This window comes from Lepus europaeus, chromosome 19 (genome assembly GCF_033115175.1).
Source record: "Lepus europaeus isolate LE1 chromosome 19, mLepTim1.pri, whole genome shotgun sequence".
NCBI lineage: Eukaryota > Metazoa > Chordata > Mammalia > Lagomorpha > Leporidae > Lepus > Lepus europaeus.
This window is the reverse complement of record NC_084845.1, coordinates 53214201-53230276: the sequence shown is the minus strand read 5'-3', so window position 1 is coordinate 53230276 and position 16076 is coordinate 53214201. Positions and strand designations below refer to the sequence as shown.

General features: G+C 62.5%; 1 protein-coding gene across 1 annotated transcript; it reads left to right on the top strand.

Moving 5' to 3' along the window:
* Positions 1-2272: 2272 nt before the first annotated feature.
* On the top strand, positions 2273-10571 carry CDH16 (cadherin 16). The gene is made up of 17 exons (XM_062177208.1): positions 2273-2317; positions 2582-2665; positions 2962-3117; positions 3188-3326; positions 3631-3789; positions 4524-4720; positions 5286-5408; positions 5610-5760; positions 6609-6836; positions 6921-6997; positions 7073-7261; positions 7384-7625; positions 8047-8180; positions 8705-8947; positions 9081-9188; positions 9401-9517; positions 10474-10571. The coding sequence occupies exons 1-17, from the start codon at positions 2273-2275 to the stop codon at positions 10569-10571; spliced, it is 2490 nt and encodes an 829-aa protein (XP_062033192.1).
* Positions 10572-16076: the final 5505 nt, after the last annotated feature.

The window sequence follows — 16076 nt, the reverse complement described above, 5'->3', positions numbered from 1 at the left end:
CACTCTCCGTGGTCTCTGTACCCAATGGGGTTCTTGGAACATACCTTCTGAGGATGGGGTAGGGGGACTGCTGTGCACAGTTTTGGGCATGAGTATCCCCGTTTAGTGATGGGTGGGAGGTGGCTGAGTGAGGACTGCCCACCACCAAGACTAGAGGCAGCACGGGGCCAGAGAGGGTTCAGGCCAAGACCCAGACACACCTTCATTCATTCCACTTATTCGTTCTGCAGCCCCCTAGGAGCCCTTGCAACCTGAACCCTGATTGCAGCTCGGTCCACAGCCAATGCGAGGGGTGCGGGCTGCTCTTCCGTGTGTGGGTCGGGGCAGGCGCCTCTGAGACACCCACCTGCCCCCAGAGGTTGCTGCTGCCACCACCCCAACATACTCTAAAGGGGGCGGCGCTCTCAGAGCAGGGGGAGGTCCCCAAGGGCCTTCCTGGCTCTGCCACTTAATTGGCTGTGTGACTCTCAGCAAACCACTGAACCTCTCTGTGCCCCCAGGGTGTGAGGAGGTGGAACACAGGAGATATGTGCTCGGAGCAGTGCCTGGTGCACGGCGGGAGCCCAACGCACACAACAGCCCTGCCACCCCCGCCGCTGCACGGCTCCAGGCTGGGTCCACTGAGGGGTGCTGGCCCAGCCTCCAGCCTGAGAGAGACGCACAGCTCCCCTTGCTCCGGAACAAGCTGGCTTTGAGGCAGGGGCCTGTGGAGTGAATAATGGAACTCACGAAGGAACGTGAACCTTGGCCTGGAGCCTTTGCAGGAACATTACCCCCCAACCCCCAACCAGCAGAGGGAAGGACCTGGGGAGGCCATGGGACGCTCCAAGCACGGAGAGGGACTGGAGATCAGGATCCCACCCCCTCCCCTTGTCCTGGACTCCCAGCCCCAGAAGCTTCTCCCAGGTCTGCCTGGCTGCCTGCACTGCGGGGAGGCCCCGGCCGGCCCTGCAGCTCTCTCAAGGTCACCTGAGCTGGCTCACTCCTCTCAGCGGCACGAGGCAGCCCAGCATCCCAGCGCTGTGAGTGTGCAGGCGCCAGGGGCCAGGGTGAGGCCTTGGAAAGCTCACAGGCTGCTGTCCCCCCAACCCTGCAGTCCCACCTGCGAATAATCGGGAGTCCCTCATACCTGGTCCCGGTCACCACTGCTCGCCCATGGGGGGCTTCCTGGGATGGGATTATCTGAGCTGAGCAGATGAAGAAGCTGGAAGGGCATTCCAGGTCAAAGGAACAGAGTGTGCAAAGGTGCAGCGGTGGGTGCCGGTGCACAGGGGAGACATGGGACAGAGTCTGGAGCCACAGAGAAGTTGTGTTCAAGCCCAGAGGGCTAAGGAGTACCCACTGGGCCGTGGCAGGGGCTGGGGAGTGCCCGGAGAATGATCTGCCCACCTCCCAGGGCTGGCAGTCACGGACGCTGGGCAGCAGCGCCTTGCTCTCCAGAGTCAATGAGTAACTGGGGGCCTGGGCGGGGCCAGGCCCGCCGCTGTGGGCCCAGTGGCATTTTGCCACCCGTGAGCTAGCGTGGCCGGACCGCCTACCTGCTCAAGTGTCCACCTTGGTGAGCCCCACCTGGCCTGGCCTGGCCAGAGCTCCCTGGAGAAGGAGCCCTGTCCCCTGGCAGCTGGACCGAGGGAGCCCACCTGTGGCAGGAGTGGGTGAGGGGCTGGCAGCAAAGCGGGGAGGGCTGAGGCTGGGGTTGGTGGGCAGGAAGAGAAACGCCACCCTGTCCTCCCGCGGTCTGGGAAGAACTCCCAGGGACCCCTCTTGGACTGGAGTCCGCGCTCCGGAGGCCTGGGCTCCACGTCCAGGGGGTGGCAGTGGGAGGCAGGACAGCCCCGGGCACCCCGAGCCAAGAGTCCTCTACAGCAAGAGGACTCCTCCTGTGTGCGAGTCCTCCATGACCTTGGCCGGGCCCTGCCCTTCAGGCCTTGCCTGTAACAGGAAGTGACCCTCAGAGTCACTTCTCCGCGTCAAACTTGTGAGGCTTGGGGGGCCGCTGGGAAATCACCGCTTGGGGTGTCTGCGCTGCTGAGACTGCGGCGGGACGAAGACCAAGTTCTGGTGGCGAAACTCCCGGGAGGGGCCTTGTAGGGGCAGGGCCGAGGCACAGGACAATTGGCCTGCAGCAGCAGGTGCCCGGGAGCCCCAGGGCCTTCATGGCAGTGGGGGTGGGGAGGAGGGGAGGCCACTCTACAGCGAGCCCCTCCGGCTGTGTGAGTGGGATGGAAGTGACTGGATCCTCACCGCCATGTCCCTCAGGCCCGTCCTGACCATGGTCCCCGCCTGGCTGTGGGTGCTCTGCTTCTCTGTCCCTCAGGTGAGCTGAGCCCTGCCCCCTTCCTCCAGACCCTGGCCTTGGCACCCCTGCCCCCAGCTCCACCAGACCAGTTGCCCTGACCACTGCAGTAATGGAGGAGGGGAGCGGGGGTTCAGACTGCGTCATGGGCCCGTTGTGGGCACGGAAAGTCAAAGGTCAGAGTGTGGAGGGAGCAAAGTAGGGCCAGGCCCAGGGCAAGGACAGAAATCCCGGCGGCCAGACAGGAAGGCGGGCCCTGGTGACAAAGCGGGGCTCCTCTCCCAGGCCCTGGCCGAGGCGCCGCCTGCCGCGCTGCACGTGGAAGTCCCGGAAAACTACGGCGGAAATTTCCCTCTGTACCTGACCAAGGTGAGCCCCCCAGGACCCCTCGCCCCTTCTTGCCCAGGCTGCCTTCTCCACAGCGCCTGGGAGAGGGAGGGGGACTGACAGGAGCTGATCCCGGGGCTTCACGGTACAGCGCGCGATCGTTGGCGAGCTTCCTGGGGAGTGCCAGGGGCAGAGCCAAGAGCTCTGGCTTTGCAGCCCAGCCCTGTGTCTCACCGGCGGCGTAACCCAGACGAAGGCCTGCCCTCCCTGAGACTCAAATGGGGGCCCTGGGGGAGGAGGCCTCCCCCAGGCCCAGCGTCCGCTTCCTTTCCCACCAGCTGCCGTGGCCCCACAAGGAGGCCGGAGGCCGGCTCGTGCTGTCGGGTGACTCGGGCGTGGCAGCCGAGGGCCCCTTCGCTGTGGAGGCAGAGTCTGGCTTCCTGCTGGTGACCAGGGCCCTGGACCGAGAGGAACAGGCAGAGTACCAGATACAGGTAGGGCTGGGCCCGGCGCTGCGGAGAGCAGGCCAGGCACAGCCGGGCACTGACCGCCCTGTCCTGCCAGGTGACCCTGGAGGCTGAGGATGGGCATGTCCTGTGGGGTCCACAGCCTGTGACGGTGCGCGTGAAGGACGACAATGACCAGGTGCCCCAGTTCTCCCAGGCCCTCTACAGCGCCCGGCTGAGCCAGGGCACCAGGCCCGGTGAGTGGCCAGGACAGTCAGCCTGCAGCACGTGCCGGCGGGGTGAAGGGATGGCAGAGAACGAAGAGACAGTGGGCACAGGGCCAGGGCAGTGAGGGCCCGAGCTGTCCCCTCTTGCTTCTGTCCCCTGTCATCTCTGCTGAGGGCCCCATCCGCTCTCGGTCTCCGTTTGCTCATCAGTGAAGTGGGGTGAAAAGCTGTGGCTCACTTCCAGAGTCCTGATATGATGGGCATGGAAAGACCGACCCAGGAGACCGAGCCCAACCCCCCATCCCTTACAGTTTTCCTTCTTCGCACACACCAGGCGTCCCCTTCCTCTTCCTTGAGGCTTCGGACCAGGATGAGCCAGGCACAGCCAACTCAGATCTTCGATTCCGCATCCTGAGCCAGACCCCTGCCCAGCCTTCCCCAGATGTGTTCCGGCTGGAGCCTCGCCTAGGGGCTCTGGCCCTCAGCCCGGAGGGTGAGCCTCAGCTGGGAGCCGTGGGGAGGGAGGACCAGGGAAACCTGGGGAGGGGGCATCTGAGCTGTAAGAGAAGATGGCGAGGAGCTTTTGAGATGGAGGAGGAGCGCTGGGCACCCTGGGTGGAGAGAGCAACCAGAGCAGGAGGCCGTGCCTGGCCCACGCAGGAGGCAGGACCATGCACGTGGTCAGGCAGTGGGGCGAATGGACTGCCTCGGCGCCAGTCTGCACACCCCAGGGGAACGGCCTGAGGGGGTTTAGCCTAGGATGTTCCCGGGAGCCCTCAGGAGAGAGCTGGGCCCAGGAGTTCAGACCAGAGGCAGGGACTGGGCTGGGAAGAAAAGTGAATCCCTCATCCGCCCGGCCAGCCAGCCTCTCACACATCTACTCCCCAGCCACCCACACGGGGTATCTGACACTAACTCATCCGAACCCTGCTCCAGGCACCAAGTCAGCAGCCCAAGGGTCCAACCCATCACCTTCCCATCTCTCCCCCTTCCCACCCTGATCATCCCCCTCCCCCTCCAGTCCACCCACCATTCACTGTGCTGATAGCTATGGAAGGGACTTTGTAAACTTAAGTCCTGGCTGGGCACCCACAAGGGTGCCCGAAAGTCCAAGTGAGTCTCCCCAGCACCTGCTGTATGCCTGATGGGTGCTGGTGACTTGCTAAGAAGGACTTCCTGGCCGCTAGTGCTGGCCTGCTGCCCAGCTAACCACCCCTCCTTCTCTAGGGAGCGCTGGCCTTGACCATGCCCTGGAAGGGCCCTACCAGCTTTTGGTACAGGTCAAAGACATGGGTGACCAGGCCTCAGGCCACCAGGCCACTGCCACTGTAGAGATCTCCATAGTAGAGAGCACCTGGACGCGCCTAGAGCCTGTCCACCTGGCAGAGAACCTCAAAGTCCCGTACCCACACCACCTTGCCCAGGTGAGTAAGCGGGTGCTACGGGGGGGGGGGGGTTTGGGAGGTGGGTCTGGGGCCCAACTTGACCCCTGCTCCTCCTTCCACTCTTCCCATCACTCCCCACCATGAGCGAGATGGTTACGGCCCTAGGACCAAGCCCACGGGCCCTCCCCAGCTATCCTCTGGTGGCACGACTCTCTGCTCTGACCTCCACCCACGCCTGCCCAAGATTTCCTTAGAGAGAACAGCTGCCACCTCGAGCTGCCGTGGGGATTGTCACCCAGGCCAGGAATGTCTCGGGCTCCTCCGGGAACTCCCTGGGATCAGGCCCAGGCTGAGAGGGCAGAAAATAAAATCACCCGGTGATTCAGCTCTTGGGGCAGAGTCCACGTGGGGACCAGGGCAAGGCCCTGTGGTCCTGCCAACAAGTGCCCCTAACCGAAGGACCCCACCTGGGCTGTAGGCTGAGGAAGGGCAGCACATTGCCAGGGGCCCAGGCTCCTCACCCAGGAATCCGTCGGGGCATAGGGGATGACCCAGATCATTCCCGACCCTTGGCCCTGGGTGCCTTCGTTCCGTGTCCCCCCAGGTCCACTGGAGTGGGGGGAATGTGCACTACCGCCTGGAGAGCCAGCCCCCTGGGCCCTTTGATGTGGACACAGAGGGGAAACTCTACGTGACCGGGGAGCTGGACCGTGAAGCCCAGGAGCAGGTGAGGAGAGCCGGGGAGCAGGCGGGGATGTGCTTGGTCACCGCCTGCTTGGCTTTGGGGGGTTTCCACATGCCCCACAGGTGCAGAGACAGTGGAGAGAGTCCAGGAGAGCTGGAGCTGACCACCAGCAGAGAACCCAGAGCTGGGCCAGGCTGGAGCTGCCCTTGGCCTTGACCTAACGCCCCCTACTGCCCTCTACAGTACGTGCTCCAGGTGCAGGCTCAGAATTCCCGTGGTGAGGACTACGCAGAGCCGCTGGAGCTGCGCGTGGTGGTGACGGATGAGAACGACCATGCGCCTGTGTGCCCCCCGCGAGGCCCCCCAGTCAGCATCCCTGAGCTCAGCCCCCCAGGTGGGCTACGGGCCCTGTCAGGGGTGCGGAGGTGTGGAGTCCCTGTGAACCACCCTCCGTGCTTTCTCTGGCTTGGGGCCCAGCCTTAGATCTCCCAGGCCAATGTCCTTTCCCCAAAACACACACACACACGCAATACATCCACACACATACATACACTCACACAGATACACTCACACACTTACATACACTCACACACATACACTCACACACACATATATACACTCACACACACACACACCCATACATACACACACAATACATACATTCTCACACAATACATACACTCTCACATACATACATACACTCACACATACTCACACACATACATCCACATACAAACATACACTCACACACATACACATACACTCACACAGATACACTCACACACATACACATACACTCACACACACTTACATACACTCACACACATACATACACTCACACACACATATATACACTTTCACACGCATACACCCATACATACACACACTCACACACAATACATACATTCTCACACAATACATACACTCACACATACTCACACACATATATCCACACACATACATACACTCACACACACATATATACACTTTCACACGCATACACCCATACATACACACACACTCACACACATACACTCACACACACATATATACACAATACATACATTCACACACATGCACTCTCACACACATACATACAGTCGCACACATACATTCACACACTCTCTCTCTCTCTCACACACACACACACTCACCCACACAAGCTTCAATTCCACTCAGCATGGAAGAGGGTGGGGCCTCCAGGCCAGGCTGTGGGCCCACGGGGTGGGTGCTGTCTGGCAGGCACGGCGGTCACTATGCTGGCGGCGGAGGATGCGGATGCCCCTGGGTCCCCCAATTCCCACGTTGTGTATCGGCTGCTGAGCCCCGAGCCCCAGGAGGGGGCCGAGGGAGGAGCCTTCCAGCTGGACCCAGCTTCCGGCAGTGTGAGCCTGGGGGCCGCCCCGCTCCGGGCTGGCCAGAACATCCTGCTGCAGGTGCTGGCCGTTGACCTCGCAGGAGCAGAGGCTGGTAAGTGTCCCGGCCCCTGCCCCGCCGGCGGCCCCTGCCCCCTGCTCCTGCTGATCCTCCCCAACGTGTCCTCTGCTGCCTCAGGCCTCAGCAGCACGTGTGAGGTCGCAGTCACCGTCACCGACGTCAACGACCACGCTCCCGAGTTCACCTCCTCCCAGGTCAGTGGAAGCAGCAGGGGGGACCTCGGGAAGGGTGCCGGGTGCGGTGTGCTCACCATCTTCCTATCGCTTCAGGTTGGGCCTGTAAGCCTCCCTGAGGACACAGAGCCTGGGACCCTGGTGGCCACCCTCACAGCCACTGATGCCGACCTCGAGCCTGCCTTCCGTCTCATGGACTTCGCCATTGAGGCAGGGGATGGGGAAGGGACCTTCGGCCTGGACTGGGAGCCAGACTCGGATCACGTCCAACTCTACCTCCTCAAGGTAGGGGGCTGGGTGGATGGAAGAGGAGCACCCATGCATGCACACACACGCACAGGTGCACAGGCACATACGCCTGTGCTGCACCCCAGCTCCCAGTGTGACCCAGGCCTCACCTGTTCCAGAACCTCAGCTATGAGGCAGCTCCAAGTCACACAGTGGTGGTGGTGGTGAGGAACGTGGTGGAGATGGTGGGCCCAGGCCCAGGCCCCGGGGCCACAGCCACAGTGACTGTGCTGGTGGAGAAGGTGTTGCCGCCCCCCAGGTTGGAGCAGGAGAGCTATGAGGCCGACATCCCCGTCAACGCCCCAGCCGGCTCCTTCCTGCTGACCATTCAGCCCTCAGAGCCCTGGAGCGGAGCCCTCAGGTGAGCCAAAAGCCCAGCCCTGACCTGGACTGGCCCTCCCATGCTCCCCAGGGATGACCCACATTACCTACGACCTGGAACATTCTTTGAGCTATGGCCAATGCCCAGGCTGTGACTGGAGGGTGGTGATCAGGACCGGATGGACTGGGCAGGGCATGGAGGGGGAGTGTTTAGACCCCCGGAGAGCTCAGCTTATCCCTCGCCATCTGGGGGGGGGGGGCACCAGGCAGTTGATTCAGGCCCCTGGGCCCCGACAGTTGCAACAAATCCCGAAGCTGGGGACACAGACTGGGCACCCTGGGCCTTGATGCCGCCCCTGAGAGAGAGCCTGTGGGACAGGAGCAGATCCCACTGCTCTGCGGGTCCCTGGCACATGTGGTCTCTGTGCCCCCCTGCCCCCACCCCCTTCTCTGGGCCTCAGGTTCTCCCTGGTCAATGACTCAGAGGGCTGGTTCTGCATCCAGAAGGTCTCTGGGGAGGTGCACACTGCCCGGCCCCTGCAGGGCGCCCGGCCCGGGGACTCATACACAGTGCTTGTGGAGGCCCAGGACGCAGGTATGGCCAGGTAAAGGTGGCCTCTGGGAGGGCGTGCAAAGCTCAGACAGACAGACAGACAGAGGGGCGGCACTGAGCTTCCTCCTGGGGCTCCTTGGCATCTATGGCACCCCAGGTGGGAGAGGGGACGGGCCTGGCCTCTGCTTCCCTTCTCTGGCCACCAGCCCAGTTGGATGCTGGAACCGCTGTGATGCCCAGCCCCGTGGAGGTGAGCCGAGTGGGAGGCTGAGGCCAGGCGTGGAGACTGAGGCTTTGATGGGGGGAAGAGCTGGCCTGGGGGAGGGTGAGGCAGGGAGGCAGGCATGCACGGGCACTTCCACCCTGCTGGGCACTGCCTCAACAGTGAGGGCACAGCTATGGGGGCAGGTGGGCCTGGGGAGGCTCACAGTGAGCAAGAGGCTGGGATGGAGAGAAGGGGTGGAGTGGGGGAGAGTGGTGGGTGCAGCAGGGGGAGAGTGACTGCCTGCTGAGTGGAGGGAGCAGCCTGGGGACTCAGGCACTCACCTCCCTACCCCAACACGCAGATGCCCCCAGGCTGAGCACCTCTGCCGCCCTGGTGATCCACTTCCTGAGAGCCCCTCCCGCCCCGGCCCTGCCGCTGGCCCCCGTGCCCAGCCGGCACCTCTGCACGCCCCGCCAGGACCATGGTGTGCTCATCCCTGCCCCCAGCGAGGACCCCGACATGGCCACTGGGCACAGGCCCTACAGCTTTGCCCTTGGTCCCAACCCTACAGTGCAGCGTGATTGGCGCCTCCAGCCCTTCAACGGTGTGTGGTGGGGAAGGGGAGGGAAGCTGTGGCCAAGGCTGGGAGGAAGAAGTGGGTGTGTGTGGCGGTGGGAGCAGCCCTCAGAGGACCTGCCCAGGCTGGTGACCCTGGTTGTCTCCTGCCATCCCCACAGGTTCCCACGCCTTCCTCACCCTGGCCTTGCATTGGGTGGAGCCACGTGAGCACATTGTCCCTGTAGTTGTCAGCCAGGATGCCCGGGTGTGGCAGCTCCCTGTTCGAGGTGAGGCTGAGCTCAGATACATTTCCTGCGGGTGTCACTGGGGTGAATGGGGAGGGGCTGGGGACCCGTACGTACTTGGAGGCTCACATGAACAGCCCTGCCGGGTACACGAAGAGAACAGGTGTGATTACATACGTGGGCACACTGCACATGTGTCAGCAGCCGGGGAGCCCTTCCCCACCATCTTTCCTCTCCTTCCCCCTCCCCCACAGTGGTCGTGTGTCGCTGCAACATGGAGGGGGAGTGCATGCGCAAGGTGGGCCGCATGAAGGGCATGCCCACCAAGCTGTCGGCAGTGGGCATCCTTGTGGGCACCCTGGCCGCCATAGGTAATTGAGACTGGGCTCCTGGCTGGGGGAGGGCGAGGGGTGGTTGGGACCACAGTCACCAGACAAATGGTGTCCCTTGTCCCCAGGGTGCCCCTGGGGTGGGAGAGGAGTCCCCTCTCTCCCAGTCATTCTACTCTTGCCCCTGCTATCACGGCCATCATTGGTGTCATGGACAGCAGCCCTGGCTGTGCCAACGTCACCACTGGCTGTGTCAGGCTCCACGCCAGGCATTTGAGGTGGGGTGGATCCTGTGAGCCCACCCTTTGCACAGGAGCTCCCCGAGGCTCAGAGAGGTGAAGCACTTGTGCCACAACGTGGCAGAGCTTGGTTCACTCCCCAAATGGCCTCAACGGCCAGAGCTGGGAGGATCCGAAGCCAGGAGCCAGGAGCTTCTTCCGGGTCTCCCATGTGGGTGCAGGGGCCCAAAGGCTTGGGCCATCCTCCACTGCTTTCCCAGGCCATAGCAGGGAGCTGGATTGGAAGTGGAACAGCTGGGATATGAACCGGTGTGCATATGGAGGTGGGCACTGCAGGCAGAGGCTTAGCCTACTATGCCACAGCGCCGGCCCCTGAGAGCCTGGGTCTTTCCAGCCCAGTTTCTTCACTCCACCTGTATACCCTGTCCAGCCCTCCCATTGCCTTCACCCCCTGCCGTTCTATCTGGCTGGGTCTCCGCTGGCTCTTATGGGCCTTCCCCTGGGAGGCCCACAGGAGCGGCTCCCCTGTGTCCAGATGACCGCCACCCAACTGTCCCCCAGACAAGGGGCTGGCGCAGCCTCAGAGGCGTGAGGGCCCAGCAGGCAAAGCAGCCAGGCTTCTCCAGGCCCAGGACCATGGAGTCGCACCCAGCCCAGGCTCGGGAGTGCTGTCCCAATGCTGACGGCAGGGAGTCCCTCATCAAGGGCACGTCCTTCAGCTCCTGCTAGGACCTGATTCCTCCCTCTTGGGCCCCTCAGGCTTCTTCCTCATCCTCATCTTTACCCACCTGGAGCTGGCAAGGAAGAAGGACCTGGATGCTCCAGCAGACAGTGTGCCCCTGAAAGCCGCCGCCTGAAGCCTGCCTCCAGCCCCCTCTGAACCCAGGGGAAAGGTCTGGTCCCGAGGTCCTCCACCTGGGGCCCACCTGGGGGCGGCACCGTCACCCGACACGTCCCCAGTGCCTGAGCACTGACATCATGGCTGCCTGGGAGAAGTCAAGACAGTGGCTTGTTTGCCCAGTAATAAAGCCTCAGAGCTGGGCTGGGCCCATCAGGACTGCTGTGTCCTCCATGCCGCAGAGAATGGTCTCACCCTGTGGGGTGAGATCGTGGGGCCACAGCAAGGTGAGTTGCTTCCGCGGGCATCCGGAGCCGACCGACCGCAGCCCCTGCACGGGTTGACCCTGCAGGCGATGGTCAAGGACGGGTGTCTTTCAGGCGTCGTTTCTGGGTTTTTCTGGCAATGTTTTCCTTCGAGAGGGCATAAGCTTGGGAGTCTGAGCCTTCCGGTCATGTGTGAGCACAGTCGTGTCCCTGTGCCCAGGTCACCTGCATGTGGGGGTGGGCAGAGGTCCCTCAGTCTCTGGAGGGGCCTGGGTAGGAACCTTGAGCCAGGCCCCAGGAGGCTGGAGCAGGAGAGGTGAGGCCACGGTGCTCCCGTGCAGGCTCCAAGGCACTTGCAGATTTCACATTTGCAGGTGATCATGCCCATGGGGACATCTGCAGAAAGTCAGGGGAGAGGAGTCACTCTGATGGACACCATTGGAGGGGGGCCAGGAGCCCTAAGCTCACCCTGGAGCTACGCCTGCCCCAGGTGGACGCCTGGCTCCAGCCCAAGGTTAAGCCATGTCCCCAGTGCCCTGCTGAGCCCTGACAGTATCTCCCGCTGATCCATGACTGCCCCCAGACTCACACTGGTTCCCTCAGACTCCCTTCCCAGCAGTCTCTGGGAAGCTGGGGTGGGACCTGCTATCCTGGGCACCCTGGGTTGATGATGGTAAATCACGGGGAAGAGAGAAAAACAACCTCTGTGGGGCCCAGGCCCTATTTTTAGGAGATAATCTCTGCACTGCCAGCAGATCTGTGGGCAGGGGGCCAAGGCTGGCCGAGAGACAGGGCGGGCGTAGCCTGGGAGATTCAGCCAGGGGATGAGCCCGGAGGCCGGCCCAGAGCCTCCTGCTGGAGGCTCTGCCGACCGTCCTGGCCCTGGGAGAGCTCCCCTGCCCCTTCCCAGGATCTTCTGCTTGGCCTGCACCACTCAGAGTGCAAAGCTGTTTGCAGGAAGCCTCTCATCCAGTCTTCGTCAACCTGCAAAGCCAGCTGATCAATCAGCCCCATTTCTCAGTGAGGATCTCCAAGGTCTGGGAGGCTAAGGGCTGCAGGTGGCAGCGTCAGAACCAGGGCATGGGGCGGAGCTCCCAGGCTGAGGTCTGCATTCACTCTCTGCAAGTGTCCACAGCCTTCTGCCGGTCTCTGCTCCCGTGAGATCCCCCGTAGGGCCTTAGAGATCTCCTGGGTCAGCTTCTTGTTGCAACGGTGGGAAGGTGCATTGTGGAGAGATGGAGGGACTTTCCCAGGCTCACACGGCCTGTGAGATGCAGCACCAGGGCAGGAACCACCCTGCTTTTTGGCTCCGTGTTCTGGGAGGAGGGGGCAGGCAGATCGCTGGGTATGTGGCTGAGCGGGTATGTGCAGTGGATGGGTGGGTAGATGGATGGGGGGGTCGGTGGGCACGTGGCTGGATGACAGGATGTGGGGACAGATGAAGGCGTCAGCTCCAGTCTGAGGGCTTCTCCCCCAGGCCTCCAGAACCCGGGTCCTTCCTTGGCTGTATAGAAGCTAGAGAGACCCCAAAGTCCACAAGCCCCTTCCCCGGGACAAGGGCTCCACAGGTCCAAATAAACCTCTTCTGGGATTCTCAAGGGACAGGTCAGAGGGGAGGAGGAAGTCAGAGAGGGGCGGGGCTCATCCTGGGTCCCAGAGGGAGAGAAACAGAGCTGGCTCTGGACCCCGGCCCCTGCGGGTCTGTGAGTGCCTGCAGGGCTCATGCTGGTGAAGTGGCACTCGCTGTGCGAGGTCACTGTGGCTCAGTGCTCCACGCTGTGTCTCACCTTTGCTGTGTGTTGCCAGGTAAATCTCTTCACCTCTCTGAGCCTTGGTTTTTACTTTAAAAATTTCTTTAATTTTTAAATTTATTTGATAAGCAGGCACACACACAGTGAGCAAGAGATAGAGACAGAGAGGGTGCTGTGGCGTAGCGGGTAAAGCCGCCACCTGCAGTGCCGGCATCCCATATGGGCACCGATTTGAGTCCCGGCTGCTCCACTTCTGATCCAGCTCCCTGCTAATGTGCCTGGGAAAGCAGTAGAAGATGGCCCATGTGCTTGGGCCCCTGCACCCATGTGGGAGACCTGGAAGAAGCTTTTGCTTTGGATCAGCCCAGCTCTGGCTATTGTGGCCACTTGGGGAATGAACCAACGGAAGGAAGACCTCTGTCTCTAGCTTTCTCTGTAAGCCTTTCAAATAAATAAAATAAATCTTTAGAGAGAGAGAGAGAGAGAGAGAGAGAGAGAGAGAGAGAAATGTGTTCTCCCAACTGCTGCTCCATTCCCCAAATGGCTGTAACAGCTGGGGCTGAGCCAGGCCAAAGCCAGGAGCCTGAAACTCCATCCAGGTCTCCACATGGGTGGCAGAGACTCAGGCGTCTGAGCCATCACCTGCTGCCCGGGGTCCGCATCAGCAGGAAGCAGGAGCAGGAGCAGGGCCGAGATGGAAACCCAGGCACCCTGATCTGGGACGAGGGCATCCCAAGTAGTGTCTTGACTGCCAGGCCGAGTGCCCAGCCGGAAGCTTAGTTTTGATGAGATGGCCCTCCGTTCCTGGGGTGGCCGGGAGGAGCACGTGCGAGAATCCCAGGGCCAGGCTCAACACGGGAGCTGGAGGAATGGGGCTCTCCCCGCTCCCTGGATTGCTGGGGGAGTTGCCATGGAGGCCCACAGCTCCACACTCACACAGGCCTTGGGGTGGGACTACGGGACTGGGCCCCTGCTCCAACACCAACATGGCCTTGCTGGGTGCCCCGGGACAAGACGCCCTTCCTGCCCTGCTGGTGCCCAGGCTCTGTCCAGTTCTGAGGTGTCAGCCACGAGCGGCCGGGGTCGAGGGGTGGACCCCAGTGGGGGGCTCATGCTCCTCCTCTCCCAGGCCCCTCCCAGAGGCAGGGGGCCAGATCAAAGCGCCCCAGCACTGAGGCTTGGAGGCGGGCTTGGAAAGAATGTAAACAGGAGGATATTTTTAAACTTTTTCCAGCTCCAGCGATTATGGCTCTCAAAGCAAGAGGCCCAGAGGTCAGCATGGCCCTCTCTCTCCAATGAACACAGCAGTCAGGGGCCCGAGAGGTCCCCTCCCCACCACCACTTACCTGCACCTACCCAGAAGCATCCTGCCGTGAGACCACAGGGTTCTAAGGAGAGGGTCTCAGAGGCAGGGCAGGGCTGCTAGATTGCAGGGGCTGGGGTGGAGACCCCCCTCCGGCAGCCCTGTCCCCCACGGGGCGTGTGTGTGTGTGTGCACCTCCGTGGGTGTGTGTGTGTGCTTCCACCCATGGCGCCGGTGCCGGGACGTGTGTGAGTGTGGTGGGCTCACCTCAGCCCTCCCTTCCTCACCTGGCATCTCCAAGTTCCACCGGGGACCCCTTGGGTGTATGGATGCCCTGGTGGGGTGGGGAGGAGTGGGGTGCGGAAGATCGAGCAGGGCTCACACGGGAGTCACCTGAGAGCAGGAGGGGAGGGGAGGGGAGCGGGGTGGGGCGGGGCAGGTGAGGAGGCTGGGGGACCTGGCACTGTGAGAGCTACAAGGGTGGCTGATGTGGGGAGGGGCGCTCGGCTCCCTGGATGACACCCAGGTGCCACAGCACCCTGGGTCTCCTCCCGGTGTCACAGCGACAGTCACCATGGGCTCCATGACAACAGGCTCGTCCCTTGGAGTGACGCAGCCACCCTCCCACGCTCCCTGCAGGAGAGTCACGCAGGGGACTCAGCCACAATACGCCCCACACACACCCTGCCATCACAGTCCCGGGACTCCTACACGTGGTACACAGGCCCTGACCCCATGCACATGGCGTGGGCCACAGTCAGCGTTCCCCGGGGCGTTCAGACCCAGGCCAGGTGCGGGCTTCAGGACGACGAGGGGCCCAAGCCCCAGGAGGGACTCTGCGGGCTGTCTCCTGGGGTTCAGGGCACTGCTCTGCTACCTTGTCCTGCTTGTGGGCCCAGAGAGGGGTGGTATGCAGCCCCAGGTCACACAGCTCCTCAGTAGAGACGAAAACTCAGGCCCCACACATGGTTCCCCCCCAAATCCCTGTGCTGAGGCCTCAGGGGCAAAGAGGCTGGGAGCTTTAACAGGTGTGAGGGTCCAGGATGGCAGGAGCCCGACTAGGGCTGGCACTGGTGGGGAGAGGGACCTGGAGCTGCCCCCCTGAAGCTGTTGCTATGTGGTCCCGAGTGCTTGGTGCCCTGTGTATCCCTCCCTGGGGCTCTCGCTCTTCGCACCCCCCTGAGTGGTGGCATCGGTGGGGTCAGAGATAGCAGCCGCCTGGGAGGGAGTCATGTGCACCCAGCCCTTATCTGACACTTTCCCCGGAAACTTGGCGGGTGCTGCCAGTTCCTAGGAGCCTGGGCCAGGCTGGGGGCGAGGTGGTCACAGGGATGGCATGGTGGAGGGAGGCTGGGCTCCGTGTGGATGGGGCCCCACTGCCACAGCCTCCCCGATAGCCAGGCAAGGTCCCATCAGAGCTGAGCTGGCACGTTTCTGAGGGATTTCGCCCATGTGGCCATTCGGAGCACAAGTCACCCTGAGGTCCTCCCCAGGCCCCCTTTGTTCCCGTCCCTGTACTTTCGACACCCCAGGGACAGGGCGCTGCCTTCGGCCACGGGGCCCAGCCTGCCCATTGCCTAGCCGCTTGGCCCAGAGAAATGTTCTTCCCTCCTCTGAGCTGCAGGGTGCTCTTCTCTCTCGTGAGTACTGCGGGGTGACTGGAAGGAGGGCTAAGGACTGCAGCTTGAGCATGCGTGTGCCTGCCCGTGGGCCCATGTGTGTGTGCCCTCATACTCGGGGGTGCGGGACGAGGCTGGGGAGAGAAAGGCACTTGGGTCCCCACCTTGGAGACTCCCGCCCCATGGATTTTCCACTGGCACGTCGGCACCCTCTCCCCCAAAATAGGCCCTATGAGCCGTGTGCGACAGAGCCCAGACGGAGGGGCCTTTTTTTAGCTGCCCTTTGATTGTCAGCTCTCGAGCAGCTGCTATTTCAAGCCCCAACGCCTGGAGAGGTAGGGCCAAGTGGGGGCCAGGGTCAGCTCAGTGGGTCTGGCTGGCTCCCCACAGGCATCCCCGGGGGGCTGGCCATGCCCTCTCATGCCCAGAACTGCTGGCATCCCCTGCGTATGGGGCCCAAGGGCTGAGGCATCCACCTCCAGGAAGCTGCAGACCTGGCAAAACCCAACCATGTCTGCAGAGCTCACTGCACGGTCTTCTGCCCACTCCTACTCCCGAGAGCGCACTGTGGGAATTAACTGAGAG